The 20,824-nt window shown below is 45.6% G+C and overlaps 2 protein-coding genes and 1 long non-coding RNA gene across 6 annotated transcripts in view; 2 read left to right on the top strand and 1 right to left on the bottom strand.

The window, feature by feature from the left end:
• The first annotated feature begins 398 nt into the window (after positions 1 to 398).
• Positions 399 to 7,875, top strand: CCNDBP1 (cyclin D1 binding protein 1). The gene is made up of 11 exons (XM_064391385.1): positions 399 to 540; positions 632 to 691; positions 1,343 to 1,422; positions 1,988 to 2,069; positions 2,524 to 2,620; positions 2,884 to 2,957; positions 3,255 to 3,331; positions 3,956 to 4,209; positions 4,584 to 4,644; positions 5,591 to 5,637; positions 5,990 to 7,875. Exons 1-11 carry the CDS (start codon positions 474 to 476, stop codon positions 6,096 to 6,098), a joined length of 1,008 nt encoding a protein of 335 aa, XP_064247455.1. The 5' UTR covers positions 399 to 473; the 3' UTR covers positions 6,099 to 7,875.
• On the bottom strand, positions 6,872 to 16,769 carry EPB42 (erythrocyte membrane protein band 4.2). Of its 4 annotated transcripts, none has more exons than XM_064391377.1 (13): positions 16,206 to 16,769; positions 14,565 to 14,750; positions 13,648 to 13,878; positions 12,938 to 13,056; positions 12,123 to 12,245; positions 11,585 to 11,759; positions 11,163 to 11,301; positions 10,693 to 10,796; positions 10,143 to 10,385; positions 8,990 to 9,307; positions 8,369 to 8,529; positions 7,996 to 8,129; positions 6,872 to 7,110 (listed from the first exon to the last, which is right to left on the bottom strand). In XM_064391377.1, exons 1-13 carry the CDS (start codon positions 16,213 to 16,215, stop codon positions 6,960 to 6,962), a joined length of 2,094 nt encoding a protein of 697 aa, XP_064247447.1. In that variant the 5' UTR covers positions 16,216 to 16,769; the 3' UTR covers positions 6,872 to 6,959. The 4 variants fall into 4 exon arrangements, with proteins under 4 accessions (XP_064247447.1, XP_064247449.1, XP_064247448.1 ...); XM_064391379.1 differs by lacking the exon at positions 16,206 to 16,769 and adding an exon at positions 15,540 to 15,667; XM_064391378.1 differs by lacking the exon at positions 16,206 to 16,769 and adding an exon at positions 15,423 to 15,551.
• LOC135281978 (uncharacterized) overlaps positions 10,381 to 20,824 on the top strand; it is a 64,588-nt gene continuing 54,144 nt past the window's right edge. Inside the window, exons 1-2 of the long non-coding RNA XR_010348361.1 lie at positions 10,381 to 10,538; positions 10,713 to 10,844. This is a non-coding gene — a long non-coding RNA (uncharacterized LOC135281978). The remainder of the gene's footprint in view (positions 10,539 to 10,712; positions 10,845 to 20,824) is intronic.

Below are 20,824 nucleotides of genomic sequence, written 5' to 3'. Positions count from 1 at the left end.
TCTGTGGGGCGGAGCTGTCTCTCTGAGGCTGTCTGTGGGGCGGAGCTGTCTCTCTGAGGCTGTCTCTCTGAGGCTGTCTCTCTGAGGCTGTCTGTGGGGTGGGGCTGTCTCTCTGAGGCTGTCTGTGGGGTGGGGCTGTCTCTCTGAGGCTGTCTGTGGGGTGGGGCTGTCTCTCTGAGGCTGTCTCTCTGAGGCTGTCTCTCTGAGGCTGTCTGTGGGGCGGGGCTGTCTCTCTGAGGCTGTCTCTCTGAGGCTGTCTGTGGGGCGGGGCTGTCTCTCTGAGGCTGTCTGTGGGGCGGGGCTGTCTCTCTGAGGCTGTCTCTCTGAGGCTGTCTGTGGGGTGGAGCTGACTCTCGGGGGTTGTCTCTCTGAGGTTGTCTGTGGGGCAGGGCTCTCTCTTGCGGGGCGGGGCCGTTCCAGCCGCTCGCGGAGCGGACGTGACGCGCGGGGCGCTCCGGGGCCGCCCCGCAGCGATGGAGGCGCGGGAGCCGCTGCGGGACGTGCGCGGGGCGCTGCGGGCGGTGCTGGCGCGGCTGCGAGGTGCGGGCCGGGACCGGGAGCGGGGCCAGCCGGGGGTCGGGCCGAGCCGGGCCGGCTCCCCGCGGGCTGAGCTGTGTCTGTGCCGTTACAGAGGGAGAGCCGAGCGAGGGCCGAGAGCCGTTCGAGCTGCCGCGCTTCTGGGACGCGCTAGGTACGGGCGGGGAGCGGCCGGGCCGGGGTGCGGGGTGCCGGGGCAGGGCTGCTGTCTCCGCCGGTCTCCAGCTGTGGGGCGTGCCCTCCCCTCAGGGAGTCACGGAATCGGCAAGGTTGGAAGAGAGAGATCTTTAAGATCATCAATTCCAGCCGTTAACCCAGCGCTGCCTCTGTAAATCCTAAACCACGTCAGTGCCAGATCGAGCCTCCTAAACATCCCCAGGGTTAGTGACTCCACCACATGCCAGGCCAGCCTATTCCAGTGCCTGACCACCCTAACTCTGGTCACCAGACACTCCAAGGTGTGGCAAAGCAAAGGCCGGTGTTGAACCGTTCACACAAGATTTATAAAGGTCTCTGTTAAAGCCTCCTGGCACATCCTGGTGAACCGGGATGCAGGCTGGGGTTCTGGCTATCACTACCAGCCGGTGAGAAAAGGCAGACACAGAACACAAGCAACATGCATGGCACAAATGCAGCAGGGAATTTTTCTTTGTAGTGGGGTTTAGTTTATATGTTTGTTATGGCTGGGGTGTAATGGTAAGCAAGTAGTAGAATCAGAGCTACTGCTCATCAAGCTGCTCTGTTCTTTTATTTTGTACCTGAGTTACTTTCTCTTCTTTTGCTCCTGTTGGATTTTTTTTTTAAGGTCAGACATTCCAAGTAACATCACAGGAAGCTACAAAGCTGAGTCTGGCATTCTCAAGGCCTCCACTACCTTCTGCAGAGGTGAGAGAAAGCCTTGACAGACTGAAATTGCAGTGTGTGTGCAAGCTTCAGGAATTTCTTGGTTCGTTTGACTAAATGGGCTGTGTACTGTAGAGTGTGTTAGTATAATCCAAGAACTGCCCTGAGAACTAATTTTTGTAAGGTAGGGAGCTATACTAAATAAAAGTGTTCTTATATTCTTTCACAGCTACAGCTCATTGCTGATACAGACAGATTATTGGAGAATACAGACCTCTGGTTTAACAAAGAATATGCAATATTTTTGCTATTAGTTGTGAGAAGTTTATCATACAGATGTTCAGAGGAGAGAAAATAAAAGACCTTCAGTTCAGAATAATGATCTAAGTTACTTTTTCCTCTCTGGTGCATGACTATCACAACAGGGAGTGTTTTGTTACTAAATCACAGGGCAGGTTAAGATGCATACAGCTTGCTTTTGGTGCCTTCTTGTGCTGTATTTGTTTACTCAGGGCAGTATGAAAGCCAGTGATTGCTTGTGAGGATTTGTAAATGTGGTGCATCTGTGTGTTCTTCATGGGTGACCCTTTTGCCTCTCCGTTTTCAGAACTGCCGGAAGCTGAGTGAGGATGTCCAAAATGCCATTCTTGCAGTGGCCACAGTGTACTACTGGCTACCCAAGGGCCAAGGTGAGCTAGTGGCAGCAAGGCAGTCACCACTGTATAGGATGGTGGTTCTTTCCCCACCACTCTATAGAGAAACCCAGTGTTTCAGAGCCTAAGGAGGTCTGGTATCAGCAAGTTTTCATTAACATAGTATTCCTTTATCAGCTGTTCTGTAGACTTTGGACGTGTTTATGAGTGAGATACTTGTCTGTCTGCTGCTGCAGTTTTCCATTTGTGGGAGAGTGATGATGTAGGAAGTTGTGTAGTTGATTGAGCATTGAAATGTATGAAGTTTTGAAATCCTTGTCTGGAGTTCTTTTGAAACTGGGAAGCATTTTCCTTTCTTCAAAATACCCATAACTTCATTTGTACAGTGTATCCACACCAACAGAGCAGTGTGTGTGTTCATATTGAGCACTTGCTTTCTGTCAGTGCTGACGTTGTGCCAACTTTCTTGCTCTTTCTCTGTGTCACCCAGGTACTACTCTTCGGAAGATGGTTCGAGATGCTACCACTGAGGTGGTGGAAGGGATGATCCAGCTCACAGACACAATTCTCAATGCCCCAGTGGAGAGGTTGTAATTTTCAATTGCACGGTTCTGTGATTTTGTGATAATTTTTGGGGAAAAAAGGCAAGAAAAAAGTTACAAGTATACTTGTTAGGAGGCAGCAAGGGCTTTACACAGACATGGCATCCTAGTGACAAGCTGGTTGGTGACATCTTTGCAGCAGAACTTTTGCTGGTGTTTATCATCTTTGGTGCAGAAAATTAAGCCACAGTCTAGCACAGTGCTGTTATTGACTCTGACCTTGAGGGTTTTGTTTTGTTTCCTTTTAGCTTGTCTCAGGAACAGCTGATATCAACTGGAGGTGTGTGGGAGGCCTGTGAGCAAGTGTCTAACCTGCCACGAGGTGAGTGTTGCAAATGCAGAGCAACAGCTCTAGGATGTACTGTCTTGGAATATCAAAAGCTTTTTCAAGGGCATTCCAGCTGGTACAATGAAGGCTGAATGGAGAATAACTCAAAATTTTGACTGGTTTTGAAATATATAAGCTTGGAAATCAGGTCAGATTCTTTGCCTGACAACAGTGCAGCTCTGAGCTCTGCAAGAAGTTTGATCCTACAGTGATTGCAAGCCTAGATGGAGGTTGTTGCAAACTGATTTGAAACAGTGGGGTGCCACAGTTTTCATTCTTTTGCTTTTGCAGATAACCAGGCAGCAGTTGTGTCGGCTCTGGCTGCATCTCTAGGTGTGGTCAAGGATGCTGTGGAGGAGATGGAACATGTAAGGAAGCCCCTAAGCCTTAGAGGGACTTGCAATGGTGGATTCATAGACTCAGAATATTCTGAATTGGGAGGGATACACAAGGAGCATCAAGTCCAGCTCCTTGTCCTGCACAGGACAACCCAAACAATCCCACCCTGTGCCTGAGAGTTGTCCAAATGCTCCTTGAACTCTGGCAGGTTTGGGGCTGTGACCTCTTCTCTGGGGAGCCTGTTCCAGTGCCCAGCCCCCCTCTATGGTGGTTCAGTGATGGAACACAGAAATTATTTTACATACAGGCTTTAATATAAATTTGCTCCAGCATGACATAGATTATTGGTTTTTGCATGGATTGTAATGAGGTTTTATTCTCAAGCCTGGTTTACTTTGTGTAAGTTTTTTGTAAAGCCATGTCCTGAATTGGGGATGGGGGAGGCAATTTAGGATCGTGTCAGAATTCACCAGGTTCTTGCTGTTTGCACTGTTAGCGTGACAGTTTTTCTTAATCCAGTTCTTTTAGCATTAACCAACTGAGAGTTCTCCATTAATTATTTAAATGATGTCTAGATTATGCTTTCCCTTTGCTCCTGGGTATTACTGGAATTGATGTTGGGCTCTGGGTTTTCAGTGCCTCTGTGTTCTCAGGCACTGGTGGAAGGGCAGGACCCCTATGGAGACATCATGGAAGATGAAGAGCTGGGCTTTCGTGGCAACAGAGACACGTACTGGTCCGAGGCTGACCGGCAGCTGCTCGGCTCCTGCATGGGGTTGATGAAGGCTTCTAAAGCTTGCCTGAAGAAGGGCTTGGCTGCAGTGAAGGCCCATGGCAAAGCTGATTCCCCAGAGCACATTGCACAGCTGGATGACCTGGCAGACATTGCTAATGAGATCAGCCCAAGGTAAGCAGGGTTCTCCCCATGCTGCTTTTCTCTCTAGAGCAGTCCTGGTCTTCCTTGGAGGTCTTGAGTGAGGAGTTAGGAACAACCTTGATGATACTGGAGTTGTAAGCAGGTGGTGGACACAGATGTGGTGGGAAGGCTGTTAAGCTGTGTGTTGTGTAAATCAGGAGAGAAGCATAGGGGATGTAGCTGTGACCACATCTCACTCCACGGTGAGAGGGACACACAGGAGACTGAGAAGGCAGTGGGAAGCATTCCATAGGTACAGCTGACATCTCTCAGTTGTTCCTGACCTGCATTCAGGATGGGTGCAGGCTTTGACCAGGGTCTGTGAGTTCTGCTACCAGAACATACCTTCCTCTTTTCTGTTCCAGTGTTGATGAGCTGGCACTGAGCATGTACCCACCTGTGAACCCGTTGGCTGTGCGACTTAACGTGAGTATCTGCAGTACTGATACCTCAGTGTCTGAGTATCTCCGCACAGGGAATAGGAAGAAATCAGATTGGAGGGGTTTTGTGATTTCAGGCAGAGATGGGTGCTAGTAACTGCCTCAGTAATAATTTCTTAGGGATGAAGAGTGCCCTTTGTTCTTGCACACTTAACTTCCTTCAGGTGCACACACATTCTGTATCTGTACCTCTTCAGGGTACTTAAAGCTTCAGCTCTGAACTATAATTCATAGAGATTTCCAGTGATAGAATCTCAGGAAAGTGATGTCTAAGTACTGCAGATGTACTTCCCTCCTTGGGTAGTGCAGTCTTGTTCAAATAAAGCTGTCTATGAAATGAAAAACTCTTACAGTGAGTGTATTTAAGCACTGAAACAAGCTGCTTGGAGAAGCAGTGGAGTCTGCATCTTTGGCACACTCAAAACTTGACTGGGCAATGCTCTGGCAACCTGACTGAACTTTGAAACATCCCTTCCCTTACATAATAATTCAAGTACAAATCTCCTCATATCTGGGATTTGTTTTATTCTTAATCCTGGTTTCATGCCTTTGGCAATTGGCTTGATTTTTTTGGAATAAAAAGGAATTATTTAATATCAAATTGCATTAAAACCACTCACGTGCAACTTTGTACTTTAATATCAGTAGCTAATTTCTAAAAGGCTTTTTTATTTATTTTTTAAGCGTTTTAATATATGCTTTAAAAAAGAGACAGGGGTTTTTTTACCTATCACAGCTGGTAGGTTGGGAGTAGATTGGGAGGCACTTCCAGCATGGTAGTGATAGATAACTTCATTCTGCATCAGGACCCATGGCAGTTTTATTTATTCTTGGCTTCTGTGCATCCCTATAGTCCTCTTTATTTTCCGGTACTGTTCAGACCCTCCTTTTCCTCATTTGGCTCACCTTATTTCCCTTTTGTTTCTTTCTAGGCTGCTAAATTGGCCTCAGTATTAAAGAAAGTCTTAGAGATTGCAAAGTGAGTATGAGCTGCAGTTTTGTGTGTGTTCCCTGCTATGAAGGTTGATACCTTCCTGCCTCGTGTCAAAGATGACTCAATTCTAGACAGTAGATGCTGGCATTTCAGAGCAATAATGATATCTAATCACAAAGGGATGGGAGTGAGAAAAAGATGCTAGGGATGATAGTGGTTCCCTTGTTTTGGGTTTGGGACTGCAGACATGAGTGTGGGCTCTTCCTTGCTCAAAGCCCTCTGGGGCTACAGCAGCCCTGTTTTACTGCTGGTTATTCAGAGCTTCACAATACCCCTGTCTTGCTGCATGCATAGCACACCAGGAGGCTTCCCTAATGAATTTCCTCCACTTTTGCAGGACAAGCCATGTATGTCCACCATCAGAGGAAGGCTGGGTGCAGTTTCTAACTGGTGCAGTAGATCACAACATGAACAAAGTCAAGAACTTCACACAGGATCAGCTTTAACTCCTCCATGCCTACGTGTGTTGCTGCCACTGGCTCTGGCATCTGCATTTCCAGTGAACTTTGCTGTTCTTCAGCTCTTTGGAAAATGATAAGAACAATGTAGGAGAGAACTTCACTGCTACTTGGAAAAACTTCTCCAGGAAGTTGCCCTTTGCCATTTTGCTTGGATTCTTGGGATGAATGCAGTGCTGCTTCTTAACGTGCCCCATTCTTCAGACATTACAATGACTGTGGGGTTCAGAGAAAAATAAAATATTGCTAGATTTATATTAGTTGTTTTATCTATCTTCAGAGGGCAGAGGATATATACAGAATGAAAGGGTCTTGCTTCTCTTGCAAGCAACCCAGTGAATAATTATAAAATGTGCTGCACTGCTGCTATTTGCTGTCTAACTTTAGAGAACAGCGAATGAGTTTTCTCTTTTTTATTTCTTCAGAAAGCAGCAGAAAATATTGTTTACTACCTTACCAATGCCAAGGATCTATAGGGGGAGATATCCCCCTATGTATATATATCCCTAGAGACATGCTACATCTGTCATCACTTTAAAGCTCCAGGATATCCTTTACTTTGTCACAGGTAGGGCAAAAGACTTAAGCACTGGTGGGCTCAGCACAGGTGTGGTGAGAACTGCAATGTTGGCTTCAGCATTCAGCCCATCATTGTCACAGTGAGGCTCAGCTTCTAAAACTGCAGAGAGTGGACATAGTGGCAGATGGGAGAGAGTTGAGTTTGTGCAAATAATCAAAATTAGACATGGTTTTAAATATGACTTTTATTAAACTGTTAACATCTGTGCTTGCCCGTGACCAGGGCACAGATCACAGCCACTCTTGTAAGGACCTGTTCTGAGCTGGGCCTCAGGCAGCTGCAATGTTGGCAGTTCTGTAGCTCTTCAGGTTCTGCAGCTGGAGGCAGCTGAGACGTGCAGTGAGTCTTCTGGGCCCTGCTTGGGTAGGGGTGAATGGGATTTGCAGCTCTTGAGTGCTTTTAGCTTGCACAGAGCCCAGCCTGAAAGGAGAGAAAGGATTATACAGGGATGACCTCTCTTGGTGGTTTTAGTTTCCTGTGTCTGGGATATGCATTAGCTGGACAGGAATGTGGTGCCAAAAAGGGAAGAAAAAAAAGAAATAGGAGAAAGCTGGCAGTTGAACTACCACAGATGAAATTGTCATCTAACAGTAGTTTGGGATAGGACAGGAGAGTTGAAACCTCCATGGGGACATCTAAGGGGACTGTCCTAATGCAGCTTCTTGAGACAAATGTGGGGTGTTTGTCATGTGAAGAGGAGCATGCCCCTTTGGTGGCTCTTGGCTAAGTCACATTTGCCTGGTTCTTCAGTAGAGAAGGGGAAGACACCACTGTCTTTATTGTTTACAGTGGGTAATGGACGGAAAGATGTCATAAACAGTACAGTTTTATTCCACTTAAGGATGTTCAAGTTGCTCATTAGAAAGCAATTGATTTCTCAACAGCAAATAGTTTCTAAATTTCATAGCTCATTTCAGTGACCTCTAACTTTGTCTTATTTCAAGTGTGTTTCTGATGAAGTCTTGGGGTATTTCTCTGGTTATCCTTTTTATTGGGGAGGTTTTCCTTTTGCTGTCTATGCCTTTGATGTTGAAGCTTTCATAGATGCCATATTGGCTTCAACTTAGGTATTACACATCTGTTGAAAGTTCTCTCAGCTGGCTTTTCTCCTTTTCAGTGTAAAAATCATCTGTATTATCTGTAAATAAAGGATGGGATGCTTGGGGCTTTCGTGCTGTAATTATATCTTCCTGCCATGTTGTTGCCTGGTTATTTTTTGGGACAGCCTTTCCTGTACGAGGGTTTCTCTTGCTTGTATTGTGTCTTTTTCCATTTGCTGTTCTTGGGTCATCCCTTTGCACTTACCTGTAATTCCTTTGTCTGTAAATGAGCCCTCGCCCTGCCACTGCTATCACACACTGCTCCAGGGGTTCCATGAGGGGGTTCTGGAGGCTGATCTTTGCTGTGCTTGGCTCATACTGGACCATGTTTTCTGGGAACTGTTGAAAGAAGCAAATGAGCTGAAACTGAGAGAAGAAATATTCTTCTATGATTAAAGGGACATGTGTGATATTTTTTTTTTGGTGCCTGAGGTGCCATTTGCAAGAAGAGGCAAAGTCCACTTCAATTTCTTCTGCTTTGGTTTCCCAGAGAGCCCCTGAACCCAGCAGAATTGTTTTGCTGCTTATGTCTATGATTTTCTTCCTACTGCAGTGGCAGAATGACAGCCCAATCTTACCTCAATGGTGAGAGGGGAATCACAAAGGCTGATTTCTTCCTGTGCCAGGTACATGTAGGAGGAGTCCTCGTCTCTCAGCACAGCAGTCAGCCTGAGCAGGTGGTTCTCTCCCAGCTCTTTTCCAAACCACGTGTAAGGCACAGAGACCTGCAGGTTATTGACTGGAACAGAGTGGTGAAATAGCAGGTGATGAGTCTGGGTCTGATGCAGTCTGGTCTTTCCCTGCATGACATCTAGGAGTCTTCAGTGCCCAACACTGTACTCAATTTTTGTACTAAAAGCTGCAGCATTTAAATGCTTAAGTGACCTCAAGTGGATTTGCAGATTGAAAATCTCTAAGGTGATGTTGCTGAAGTGTTTTATTTCACAGAATGGTTGAGGTTGGAATGGACAATAGTGGGTCATCTGGTCCAGCCTCCCTGCCCGAGCAGGGTCATCCCCGGGCACAGGATTGTGTCCAGTCAGTTCTGGAATATCTCCAATTTGGGAGATTCCACAATCTGGGAAGTCACCTAGAAACAGCTATTCAGCCAACCTTTTGTAAACCTAGGGCTAGGAGAATTTTCCTGAAATGAGAGCACTAGAGGACTTCTCTAGCCATGCACCTAGGAGAGTCCTTACCTGAATTGCTGTGAAGGTTAAAATGAAACTCTTCCTTCCAAAGTTGGGCAATGGGCACACCATGATAATGCAGAGCCTGGATCCCAACTACCAAATGAGTAGCCTTTTCTCTATCACTGTGGTTAAACACTTCAATGGAAAGTGTAATATCTTGTCCCAGTTGCAAAGAGCTACTTGACTGGAAGTGGATGAAAAGGTTCACTGGCTCTTCCAGAGCAGTAGGAATGAAGATAAACTGTGTGCTGCTGCTGCTGGTTGTCTCAAGTTCCTTCATATTTCTGCAGGCTTTGTCAAGTGCTTTTTTTTCCTGGAGAGAACCTGTCATAAAAAGAAGGAAGCACATACTTAGGTACTCTTTCCTGTTTACTAGTGAGAAGCAGCAGAAGAATGGCATTTATTTCTCCTGGTAGTACTGTAGATAACTGTTTCTAAGAGCACAGAAGCATCCTTTTGTGCTTCTGGTTTGATCAGTTTGAAAGCTTCAGCTGTCAGGATATTCACGGATGTGGCTGACAGATTCTACTTGGGAATAGTTGTCATAGTTTTTAAAACCCCTTGGTGCTATCATCTCAGAGTAGAGGAGGCAGATGCTTTCTTGTTGCTGTAGCTAAGGCACAGTTCCACGCTCTCATGTGTAGAGAAGTTGCAGTTGTCTCCTGCAGCCATGGAGACAAGAAGCCACAGGTTAAGATGGGGTGTTATGGTTGAGCCAGGGAAACAGCACTCAGATTCTCAAGGGGAGCTACTTGTTGAGGAAGAGATTTAGGCAGTGTCTGAGAGAACAACAGTCCTTTTCAGAAAGCTGGAGTCTGAAATACATCTATCCATATTAATATTACAGAGGTAATGGGAGGTGGATGTACAGAGTGTAGAGATAACAGAAATGAGAAAATATATTCCAGACATGAAAGTTCTTGGTTAAAAGCACCTGGTCCTCCACAGACCTTAATGCCATTAAGCAGGGCAAAGTTTGGGTGATGACCTCTGCTTTGGCTCTGCAGACAAGGAGAATTAGGTGTTCTAGTGCCACTGAAGAAGGGAGATTAGTGAGAAGTGGTTGACCCTGGTGCTCTAATTTGGCTCTGCTCTAGTCTTTCACTCCTGACTTGTAATAGTGCCAAGGAACATGCTCAGCCCCGTGCCTGTCCCATACCTTCAGGATATTTGTAGTTTTGTGTGATGTCCTCACAGCGCTCACTGCCAACACTCTTGGTGCTGATGTTGTTACCGGTGTATTTTGTGCCACCAAAAGCTGGCTTGAGGGTGTCATCTGCTTTGTGTATCCAGATGTGACACTTGGCATTGATGGCAGCAAAGAAGTAGCAGACATCATAATCAACTTGTGTGTCCCCTTCCTTGATGGCATGAACAGGGGCTGGCCCACAGAAGGATAGACCTGAAGAGAAAATGTTGTCCAGTTAAGAATCAGATGCTTTCCCAATTAAACCTATCCCCTAGTTTAGACCTCTACTGGTGAAATATCTACTTTAGGAGGCCATTAGGAAGCAGTGATAGAGCTCTTAGAGCTACATGAGCTCAAACTAAACAGGTAAGTGATAGTTTTGTGCCTAAAGTCAACAGGGTGAGTGAATGCCTTTCCTTTTGCATCCTTCCACTGGAAGATGGGAAAGGAGGAATATTGAACAGCTTTATTTGCCCCTGCTTCACTTCCCTCCTGCTCAAGCCCATCTCTGATATCTTACCTTTGCTTTTTTCCTGGCAGGTGGCATCCAGTGCCTGCCACCCACTGTACTCTGGTGGCAAGTCTGAACGAGCCATCCAGCATTCATTCCAAACGTGGAAGGTCCTGCAAGAGGCAACAGCATGAGCTTATATCCAGGGACTGAGCCCTGAGGTACAGAAAGCTTTTGCCAAACCACAGCTGGCTAATGCTCCCTTGAAAGAGTTCAGTTCATATTGAGAAGAGCAGAGTTGTGTGTGGAGAAACAAGTGGACTGGGTTGTCATTCTTCCTTTGTGGGCTCTAGAAATAGGGCACTCTTGAGTTAGGCTTGCAGCAGTTTATCAAGAACAAATCTTGTAGACAGGATCTCAGCTGAGCTGTCTCCTGTCACCTCCTTGCAGCTGTTTTACCTCTCCTTTCCCCCGTGTTTCATTTCCCACATCCAAGTATTGTCTCAAATTCTTGCTTGGGCCCTGCCATGTGTTCTTACCAGACACGAGCACTCTTGTCCTGTGTCAGCAGGGTCCCATCCTCATCATAATACTCATCCACACTCAGGCTGCTCTTGGTGTTGTGAGCCCACGTAAAGCCAGTGACCACCCTGGTAGGAATTCCCAGGCACCTCAGAACTGTGCAGAAGAGAGAGCTGTGAATCAGTTGTGCATCCTGCCCTAAGGGTGCCTCTGCTGGTTGATGCAGAGCCTCTTCTGGTGCTAGGCCTGTTAGGAATAGCACCAGGATTGCTGTTTGGACTTTGCAAGAGGCATTCCTCCCTCAGGAAATAAGATTTCACATGAGCATTCAGTGAATGGATGTACCGATACTCTTATCTCAAAGGCAGTGATGCTGAGTGTTTAGGAAACTAAAGATCTGCCTCTCACCTGAAGATGGAAGGCTGTAGCAGCACTGTACCTGAACACAGGACTGCAGCAAACACCCAGCACCTCCCGTAGCGCACGGGCTGGAATTTTGATGCAATCCACTGCTGGAGGATGGGGCTGCTTCCCAGCCACGTGGAAGGGGCTGTCCCGTTATAGTGTTGCCCAGGCTCATATTCTGTCAGGCTTCTAAACTCACTGCAGTTCAGCTGCAGAGAAGGAAGAGAGAAAGATGCATTAAGGAATTGCCTCTCTTTGGTAGGTCCACCCGATCCTGTTTGTGGAAGCTGCTCCCAAAGCAGATGAAACCAAGAGGACTTTTTTGTGCAAAGCATGAAGGTCATGGCTGGACAGAGGCAGCAGTCTCCCCTGAGATTTATTCAGTAAGAGCATTTTCACTGCTAAGAACCTCCTGTAGCACTTCTTGTCTGCTGAGGGAGTATCAGGACAGGCTGGAGATGGGCAGCAGGTGTTGTTTGGAACTGGCTTCCTCTTTGGTCAGTGGTTTGGCCTGACCTGGGGGTGAGAAGGTGCCCCCTGCTCGGGTCAGGGCTGCTCTGTGCCCTCCTTACCATGGCAGCAACTGCTCTGCAGACGTGGACGGGGTTTTTGCGCTGGGCAGGATCCTTTTCTCTTTGGAAGTGCTCCCCCAGAGCCAGCAGGATGAAGCAGATGTCAACCATATCCTCCTCAAACTGAAACAAGAAGACATCACTTCAGGAAATTCTCCATGAACTTTTGTTCTCCTGAGTCCCTACAAGGGTTTGTGACTGTGCAGGTTGTTTCTCCCTTTCTGCAGACAGTTTTAGGTAACTGGGCTGTGAAGGAGGGCTCCAGGCAGAGATTTGCAGGGGGAGCTGAGGACAGACCTCCAACTTTATTGAAGGTGGGAAATGTGTCAGCATGATACTGTGTCCCCTGATTAAAGGAAATAATGCTTTTCTGGAGCACTCTCTAGGTTGGCACACAGGTACTTTTATGATCTGCTGGCACAAAAGTGAAATAATCACTGGCTATGTCAGATGGCCTTAGACAAATGGAAAGATCTTCTTGTCCTCACTTTACCTGTTATATAGAGACAGTATTATTGAGCTCTAAATGCTAAATGTTTTATACCTGTTGATGAAAGGAAAACACACAAAGCTCAGATACAGAACAATGTATTCCTTTATAGAGGATTGCCTGAGAAGGAAGCTAAAATTACATGTGCTGGGTTATAGGACTTCATGTACAGGTCCCTGTTCTCCTGCACAGGAGGTAGTGGGTGCAGAGAACATGGAGGTGAATAGAACTCTTTCATCAGAGCATCCTGTACACACCAGATTTATGCACCTTTCCTCTGCTAGTGGTTGGAAGAGAGCACAGACATATTGGACCTCTTGCTTACCTGACTGAAGTCCCAGGGTTGGGCTAGGATTGCATTTTCAGTCCCCTGGTAGATGATGCCATCTTGGTTTAAGATGTACTCCTGCCGCTGTGCCTCATTAGCCAAGAACACCTCATCATCTAGATTAGAAGAAAAAAGCATCAGGGAGAAAGCATTGCTGGTCTCAGATGCACTTGCATCTCTCATGCATCAGCAGATTCCACTGTGCTTTGGCAATCCCTGGCATTCTGCCCTGAAAAATACCACAGACTATAAATCAGACAGGAAAGAAGTATTTCATTGTCATCTCCATTGCCCTGTCCAAAAAGTTCCTCTGGACCCAGGCTGTTGCACTGGCTAGCTCTTCTGCTCTCCTGGCTGATAAGTTCTAATACCAAGAAAGATACAGTGGCCTGAACCAGACCAATTGCAATCTTGACTCATCCTAAAATCTCTATTATAGGAAACACTTAATCAAACATTTTTCCCTTAGCAGAAGGACAGGGCTCTTGCAGTGGAGTACTCCAGTGAAGAGGCAGAAGTGCTGAGGCACTTTGGGCTTTATGAGCCCCCACCTCTCTCCTGAGGTGCTGTGAGGAGCAGGGCAGGAGTGGAAGGAGCACTGGGTGAGTCAGCCCCAGCCTCCCTCCATTGAGGCAGCGCCACAGCTCCAAAGTTTTTTTTTGTGTAGTGACTGATCCCAACCTACCTTTCTGTTTCTGACCACCTACCTCGGCACCAGGGATTAAAGAGGAGGGTGAAGTTGCCCAGGAGTTGAGGGGATTTGGAGGCACGTAAAAGCAGAGTGTACTGGCCAATGGGGGCATTGGCAGGTGTGTTCACACACAGGGTCCAGAAGTTTGGGTCCTGTTCCTCCACTGCTGCACTCCACTGCTTCTGGTCTCCCAGGCTGGAGATGGGAAATTCAGCCTGGATTTCATCTGCTTTGGAAGAATGTGGTCCTGCAGACAAAGAAATCTGGTTGTGTTTATTCCAAAGATTGTTTATTCCTCACCTGTGCTGACTGCAGGGACCTTGTCCATCTCTGGAGCCGCAGCTCTCCCTGTGAGAGGGTTGTGGTCCTTTAGCAGCTTAATGCCCACTAAACATTGCTAGGGTCAGTAATGCACTCAGGTCTCCATGCTTGAAAGTGAGACGTGATTTCCACAGATTTGTAGAAACCAGGAATGGGTAGAATGGTGCAGCCCTGCTGCTCCTGTGGAATTTAGTGTCTTGTAACAGAAGTCACAGCCCAGTGCTCACAAATATGGTAAAACAAGCTGGGGCTGAAAGCTGCTGCCCTTCTCAGGGGTCTCACTAGAAAACATTCTAACAGAAAAACCTGTGACAGGCCAGCTAGGTTTGAACATTCCTAAACCCAAAAGCCATGAGAAGAGATCCCATGAGTATTTTGTAATCATGGAATAGTGAAGCTCTGTTGGTTATTGTGCTGCAGTGTCTCTTCTGGAAGGGATCTGTCCGTGACCCTGCAGCAGCTGGGGACTCTGCTTTACCTTACATAAACAGTTCACTGGCCTCACATCTAAATTTGGCACCCCTGCCCAGCTCTGGAGATGGCTTTTACCCCCAGATCTGTTCTTCAGGAGGGTGGAGGAGCAGAGCTCTGGTAGGTTTGTAGTGGCATTACCTGTCTGTACAATGAGGAAGGTCCTCTTCATCTGCTTCAGGTAGTTGTGTATTGGAGCTGAGAAGCTCACACTGATGGTGAATGGCTGTCCCCGCCTCACTATGAGCCTTTTAGTGCTGATTTCTTCTGTGTGGTGCCTTTTGTTGTTCTCTGGGATCATGAAATCGCACTTTTGGATGCTCAGACCTGTAATGTGTGAAGATAGAGAATGAGTTTGGGGCTGTGAGCTGGCTGCAGTCTGGGACACACAAACAGCTGATTGAGTGTTTCTCCACTCAGACATTCTGTCTTTGAGACTTTCTATCCAGTAATGGTAGGGACCTTCACTCTGAGCTTGGTTGTTCTGGTGTTGAGTGACTCTTGAGCTGCCTTTGCTTACACCTGACATCATTAAGTGCACTGGTGCAAACTTCACTGCTGGTTCAAATGCACAGCTGGATCAAACACCAGTTTTCCTACTTTGTACCACATCAGTTGGCAATGCCATACCCAGAGATGCAGGAGACAGAAAAGATTCTCCTCCTTCTCCTCCTGTCTCCTACACAGGCTTTATACAATCATATGTGCTTCTGTCCAGCACCAGAATACAGAAAAAATTGTCACAATTTCAAGCATCCAGTTACTCCCTGTTTTATCTCAGCCTTGGGATCATCTTGACCTTATTTACCTCTTTGGCTTGTAGCCCATCACTAAGATCCTTGGCCCTGTGGGTTGTAACTGCCGCCCCTTATGTGACACATGCTGTCACTACCTCCCCTTGCTGACCCATGCTTCTCCTTTTGCTGCAGCTAAAAAATTAAAAACCATGGAGCATTTCTCTGCTATCTAAATTGATTGCTCCTGTGCTAAAGCCATTACCGCTCTCTTTGCAGAGTTCACTGCTCTGCTCTCTCCTGATGTCTCATCCTGCCTTCTCCTCTGCATTGGTACTTCTCCCATTGTGATGTTGCTTCTGTGTTTATTGGGGACTCTTACTGGATTATGTGCTTTCTTTTTTTTCTCTTTTCCCCCATATAAATTTTTTTCATGTGATGTTTTCAGTGAAGGATTCTGGTCCAGCTTTCAAATCCCATCATGGCTGTCCCAGCTCAAAGCCCTGCACCAGTTCAAGCCTTATGGAGCCAGCTCTGACCTCATCTGTTTCCTTCTCTGTGATGAAGATGTCTGTTCTGTCTTGCAGAATAGTGAGTGATGTGGAGTCTGGCTCCCTCTCCATCATATGATTTTTCATGGATCTTACTGTCACTTTCTTCAAGGCTGCCTGGAACCTTGTTTCCCTGCTCCAGGGCCTCAAACACTTGGTCGTCTCCCTGTTTCAGTTGTGTAGTCTCCTTAATTCCTCCCACCCCCTCATTCCCTGTGCTGAAGATTCACTTACCTTTGCTTCCAAACCCTCACCTGTCTGCCTTAACTGCCTCTTGCTGCTTCTCAGACTCCTCTCAGGCACCAATACCAGCTTTTGATTGCTGTGTCTTTTTGTACAGTCTGCCATGCAAACTGAGCTCCCTAAGCCTTTAGAGCACTTGGCTCCTGCCCTGCAAGCTCAGCTCTACCACAAGCCTCATGAGCACTGTCTTGGAGCAAGAGCAGTTGTCTCTTCCTGACACACACTTGGAACTAACAAAAATGATTTTTGCTTACCTTGGCCCATGGCTGGTTCCAGGTACCATGAAAATATTCAGCTTCTGCTTGCTCTGGTGGGCAATGGCTCCTTCCTCCAGCTGTCTTAAAAACTGTTCTCTTGCAAAGTTGTTTGCTTGGTTTCTTTGTACAGGGTGGGACGTGGTGTTGCCACCTTTCCAGCTTATCTGGTGTGCAGATGTTGAGGACTCTTTTATCTCTCAGACCACACTGAAGAGAGGCTACAGATGAGGTGAAATTCCACAGCAGGATGTGAAAAATTTAGAGACAGACAGTGCCAATTCCTTCAAGGAGCTGTGCTCAGAGGAGCCCAGAGCAGGAAATGCAAATCTTTATATGGCTCTGAAAATGCACAGAGTGCATTTCAATGTAAGTGTTGGACAGCTGCTCTCCAACATTGACCCCAAGCTACTTAGATCCTAAACCCTTCAAGGAGTTAAAAAATATAGTCAGTGCACCCATTGCTCTTGTACCTAATTCAGAAAAGTGAAACCACTTAAAAATGAGAAAATGTGTTTAAAAAAAACCAACTAAATTTATATAGCTTAGTGCAGATTATTTTTAAATACTGAGCTGGAGACTTGGACTAAATACATTCCTAAAGTTGTTGTAATATAAAAGGAATGCCACTGGATTGATAATAATTGGTCAGAAGACAAGAAATAAGATATCAGAAATGAACAGCTTTCACTCTGGAGTGAGTCATCAATAGTTTTGCAGAAACATATGATCTCCAACAAACTCAAAAATAATTTGAGAAGTTGATTACATAATATAGTCCAGAGAGTTTGGGGGTTTTCTCAGTATTTCTTTATTCAACTTCACACTTGTTTGCTTATATGCGTCATTTAAGCTAAAAACAAACTCTTGAGTTTTAGATTTTTGCAGCGTAGCCTTAACTGTACAGATTCACTTTCACAGAATAATTGCAGCGTGGTTGAGGTTGGCAGGGACCTCAGAGGTCATCCTGTCCAAGCTCCTGCTCAAGCAGGGTCACCAGGAGCTGCTGCTCTCCTCCTGTAGTGACGAGCCCAGCCCTGGGCACAGCACTCCAGGTGTGGCCCCAGCAGTGCTGCCTGAAGGCAGGAATCACCTCCCTTGACCTGCTGGCAATTCTTTACCTGAGGCAGCCCAGGATTTCCTTCCCTTCCTTGTGGCAAGGGCACGCTCCTGCCTTGTGTGAGCTTGGACTGCTCTGACTTTATTACAAAGCCTGGAGGTCACCAGATTTGCAGAAATTGGGAACACTAAGAAGGGCATAGGGAAAATCTTCCAGAAAATTCTTTATTTATTGTCAGCATGCATTGCTCAGTGTCAATTATATGTGATTTTTGTATATGTCTTGAACTTTTTTCTTACATAATGAGCTAAACACAGTATGTGATTGTTGCCATGATAATTTAGGGAAAAAGCCTCTGCTAGGATTTTTCCTGTCCTGAGGAGCTGAGGGCCTCAGGAAAGAAATGTAAACAATAACTATCTGCTGCTGTGGAAGGCCACAGTGCATCTTCCATTGGTCCATGTGGATTGTTTTCAATCAGTGACCAGTCACAGCCACCTGTGCCAAGGCTGTGAGCAGTCACAGGATTTTTGTTATTCATTCCTGTTCTATTCTTGTCTTTGTAGCCTTCTGATCTTCTTCTCTCTGTTCTTTTAGTATAGTTGTAATGTAGTATTTTAGTATATTATATAACATAATAAATCAGCCTTCTGATCAAAATGGAGTCAAGCCTCGTGGCCTCGCACCAGGGATCACAGTTTAAACAAGATGTGATGGCTAATCTGTGCTCTTTCAGTCTAAGCAAATTGTAAACCAAGTGATTGGGCTCAAACTTCTGACTTTCTTTGCATCATCAATGTTCTTAAATGCACCTTTTCGGTATATGTATCAGTTTTGAACCTCTAAATCAGAGTGGTTTAGATACAAGGAGGTATTTATCCCATCATCGCTGCCTTGAAACGACTGTGTATACACACAGTACCATCTCTTGGTCAAATTGGCAACTGCAAGTGGGATTTCCTGCACTTCAACTCGGAAAACAGACCTACTTATCGTCCCTTTGTGTCTTTTTTGACACTAAAATTGGCTAAAAAAGCCCACGAGAAAGGTTAACACTCAAAAGAGACTTTTGCCTGTAGTACTCAAGTGTTTGTACTGGCATTCCATCTGGTGACAATGGGCCCCTGTCCCCAGGCTGTCCCTACATCCAGGGCTGCCCCATCCCAGGTGCAGAATCCAGCACTGCCTTTGTTAAACTTAGTTGGTTTTGTCACTTCTCTATCCACTGCACCCCTGACATGCTCCCAGAAATCTCGAGGAAAAGTAATCCATATATTCTTGAAAGTGTCCATCCAGCCTGGATATTACTTTATTATCTTATGGTGTGTAAGGATACTTGTTCTACAGGTCCAAACATAAATCCATATAAACTTTATTATCTTTAAAAATAGAAGCTTAAACTGTTTCCTGAGTGAGCATTTTTAATAACTGGACCTCTCTCTGAATGTAGTGATCGAAAATTATATACACCCTTTTATTGTGTCTACATTTCCAGCTTTGATGTGGCATACCCATGAAATAGATAGGAATTTTTATTTTGAGGGTAATTTCTTGTTGCTTTAGAGCAATCAGAAATGCTTACACTGTGCCTTTGGTTTGTTTTTTACAGTGAGCAGTGCCCTTCACATTCAGTACAGGAGAGGGACAGACCAAGAAGTAAAGCAGTGGGTCCTTGGTGGCAGAACAATGTGATTTGAGACCAGCAACTTTGGCTATTTCTTGTTGATTTTTTTTTTAATTTGAATCTAGAAACTTAGAAGAACAGAATGATGGGGAGAAACATTCAGTACCCTGGAGGCTGATTTCAGTGTGTTTCAAGACCAATTCATGGTTATGAATGTGTCATATCAGTGAGTGCTCAGTGGATTTTTTTTTTTTTTTGGAGTGATCAGACTGGAATGAAGGCTGGCTGGGTCAGCCTCTTGGGCATGCTCTTATTTAAACTGCATATTTATAAAGAAAAATACTGACAATTAGCCATTCTACTCCACCGACTCCCACTGACTTCTGACCAAGGGCTGTGTAAAGATTGTAGGTTTGACAAAAGCAATTTAAAACCTTCCTGGGGCACTTACATGTTTTTCTCTGTAATAATCATTAGCGTAATTGAACAGTTGTCTCGCGTCTCATGCAGGAAGAATGTGTTTCTCCTGCATGGCACTGGCCAGATCTGCATTTTCACACTCAAACTGAGCTGGGTGTGGTTGCTGAGGGCAGGTGAAAATGCTGACACTGTGAAAACCCAGCGAGTGTTGCAAAGCCTGGAACTTGGCACCGGCTCTGCAGCGCTGGCTTCCCTTTGAACTGCAGCCTTCCTTTACCGGCAGCTAATTAGGATGAGGTCATTCCAAGCTCGTGTGACAAACACTGTCTGAAATAATTGCCTGGATTGTGTTTAAGAAGGAATACTGAAGGAATTTGAATGTTCTGGCTGTACTGTGTGTTAAATGTAATGTCAGTCTGCATTCTTGCTAGATTTAATGAGATTTTCTGAAATACCATCACTACCTCAAGGCCTTTTCTGAGGCTAGTGGAGGATTGTATTCCCTGACTCTCCAAGATCCTGCAAGACTTAATTGATAGGTGCAAAGCTACCTATTCCCCTCTCCTTTGCCTGGAGAAATCTGAATTCCTGTGTATGTGTGTGTGTGTCCTTTTCAACCTTCATTCCAGTCTCTCTGGGCTGACTAGTTTTACCAAGCTTCCACATCCACTATAAGTATATGTGTGGGTGGAAAAAATATTGTAATTAATGTAATAAAATAGGACTTTACATGTTTTGAAGATTTCGTTGGCTTTAAATCAAAGAAATATTTAAATGAGTCCTCAGTTTAATCTGTGCCACAGGGTCAGTTTGTGTGCTGGGACATTCTGGGGGAAGCTGGTCCTGCATTGCTGGACAGCACTGTCAGGAGGAAAAAGTCAAATTGTCTCTTAGGAGCATTCAGATCTTTGCTATATTGGCTTGTTAACTTTGCAAGGAGTGAATGGACACATTAGGGATTTAGATAGGGTGGCACAATGCCTCCCTCATGAATGATGATCTGCTTTAAGCAGCTTTGTGGGATGAGGATGAGTGACTGTTAATTGTGAATTTTTGTACATCTTTCTGATGTCCTTCTTTTGCTACTTTTCTATTTTCTCATTTTTCCAGTCATAAGAAGAGGCTTCTGTTGTAGCACTGCCATATCTTATTGCTGTATTTTCCTCCTAGCAATAAGATTAAATGATAAATTTAATTCTAGAATTTAATTATGTCAGCTACTTGGATAGTACTTTGGCTAGTACCGAATAAAACATATTTAGTGGATATAAGCCTGGAGAAGTGAAGGTTTCAGGGACACCTTATAGATCCTTCCAGTGCCTAAAAGGGGCTTACAAGGAGGCTGGAGAGAGACTTTTCACAAGGGTGTAGGGAGATTGGACACAAGGAACTGGCCTTAAGCTGCAGGAGGGTAGATTTAGATTGGATATTAGGAAGAAATTCTTCCCTGAGAGGCCCTGGCACAGGATGCCCAGAGCAGCTGTGGCTGCCCCATCCCTGGAAGTGTCCAAGGCC

The sequence above is a fragment of the Passer domesticus genome, chromosome 16 (assembly GCF_036417665.1).
Source record: "Passer domesticus isolate bPasDom1 chromosome 16, bPasDom1.hap1, whole genome shotgun sequence".
NCBI lineage: Eukaryota > Metazoa > Chordata > Aves > Passeriformes > Passeridae > Passer > Passer domesticus.
Note: the sequence above shows the minus strand (reverse complement) of the source record. Positions and strands in the feature narration are given on the sequence as shown.

What these genes read in the sequence shown, in the direction of transcription:
- CCNDBP1 (XM_064391385.1), top strand. Translation starts at nt 474, where the DNA reads ATGGAGGCGCGGGAGCCGCTGCGGGACGTGCGCGGGGCGCTGCGGGCG. An exon ending in CTCAATGCCCCAGTGGAGAG is followed by an intron (nt 2,621 to 2,883) that starts GTTGTAATTTTC and finishes GTTTCCTTTTAG; the next exon opens with CTTGTCTCAGGAACAGCTGA. An exon ending in AAAGTCTTAGAGATTGCAAA is followed by an intron (nt 5,638 to 5,989) that starts GTGAGTATGAGC and finishes CCACTTTTGCAG; the next exon opens with GACAAGCCATGTATGTCCAC.
- EPB42 (XM_064391377.1), bottom strand. An exon ending in AAACTACAAATATCCTGAAG is followed by an intron (nt 9,308 to 10,142) that starts GTATGGGACAGG and finishes TTTTTATGACAG; the next exon opens with GTTCTCTCCAGGAAAAAAAA. An exon ending in ATTCCCCTCTCACCATTGAG is followed by an intron (nt 8,130 to 8,368) that starts GTAAGATTGGGC and finishes TTCTTTCAACAG; the next exon opens with TTCCCAGAAAACATGGTCCA.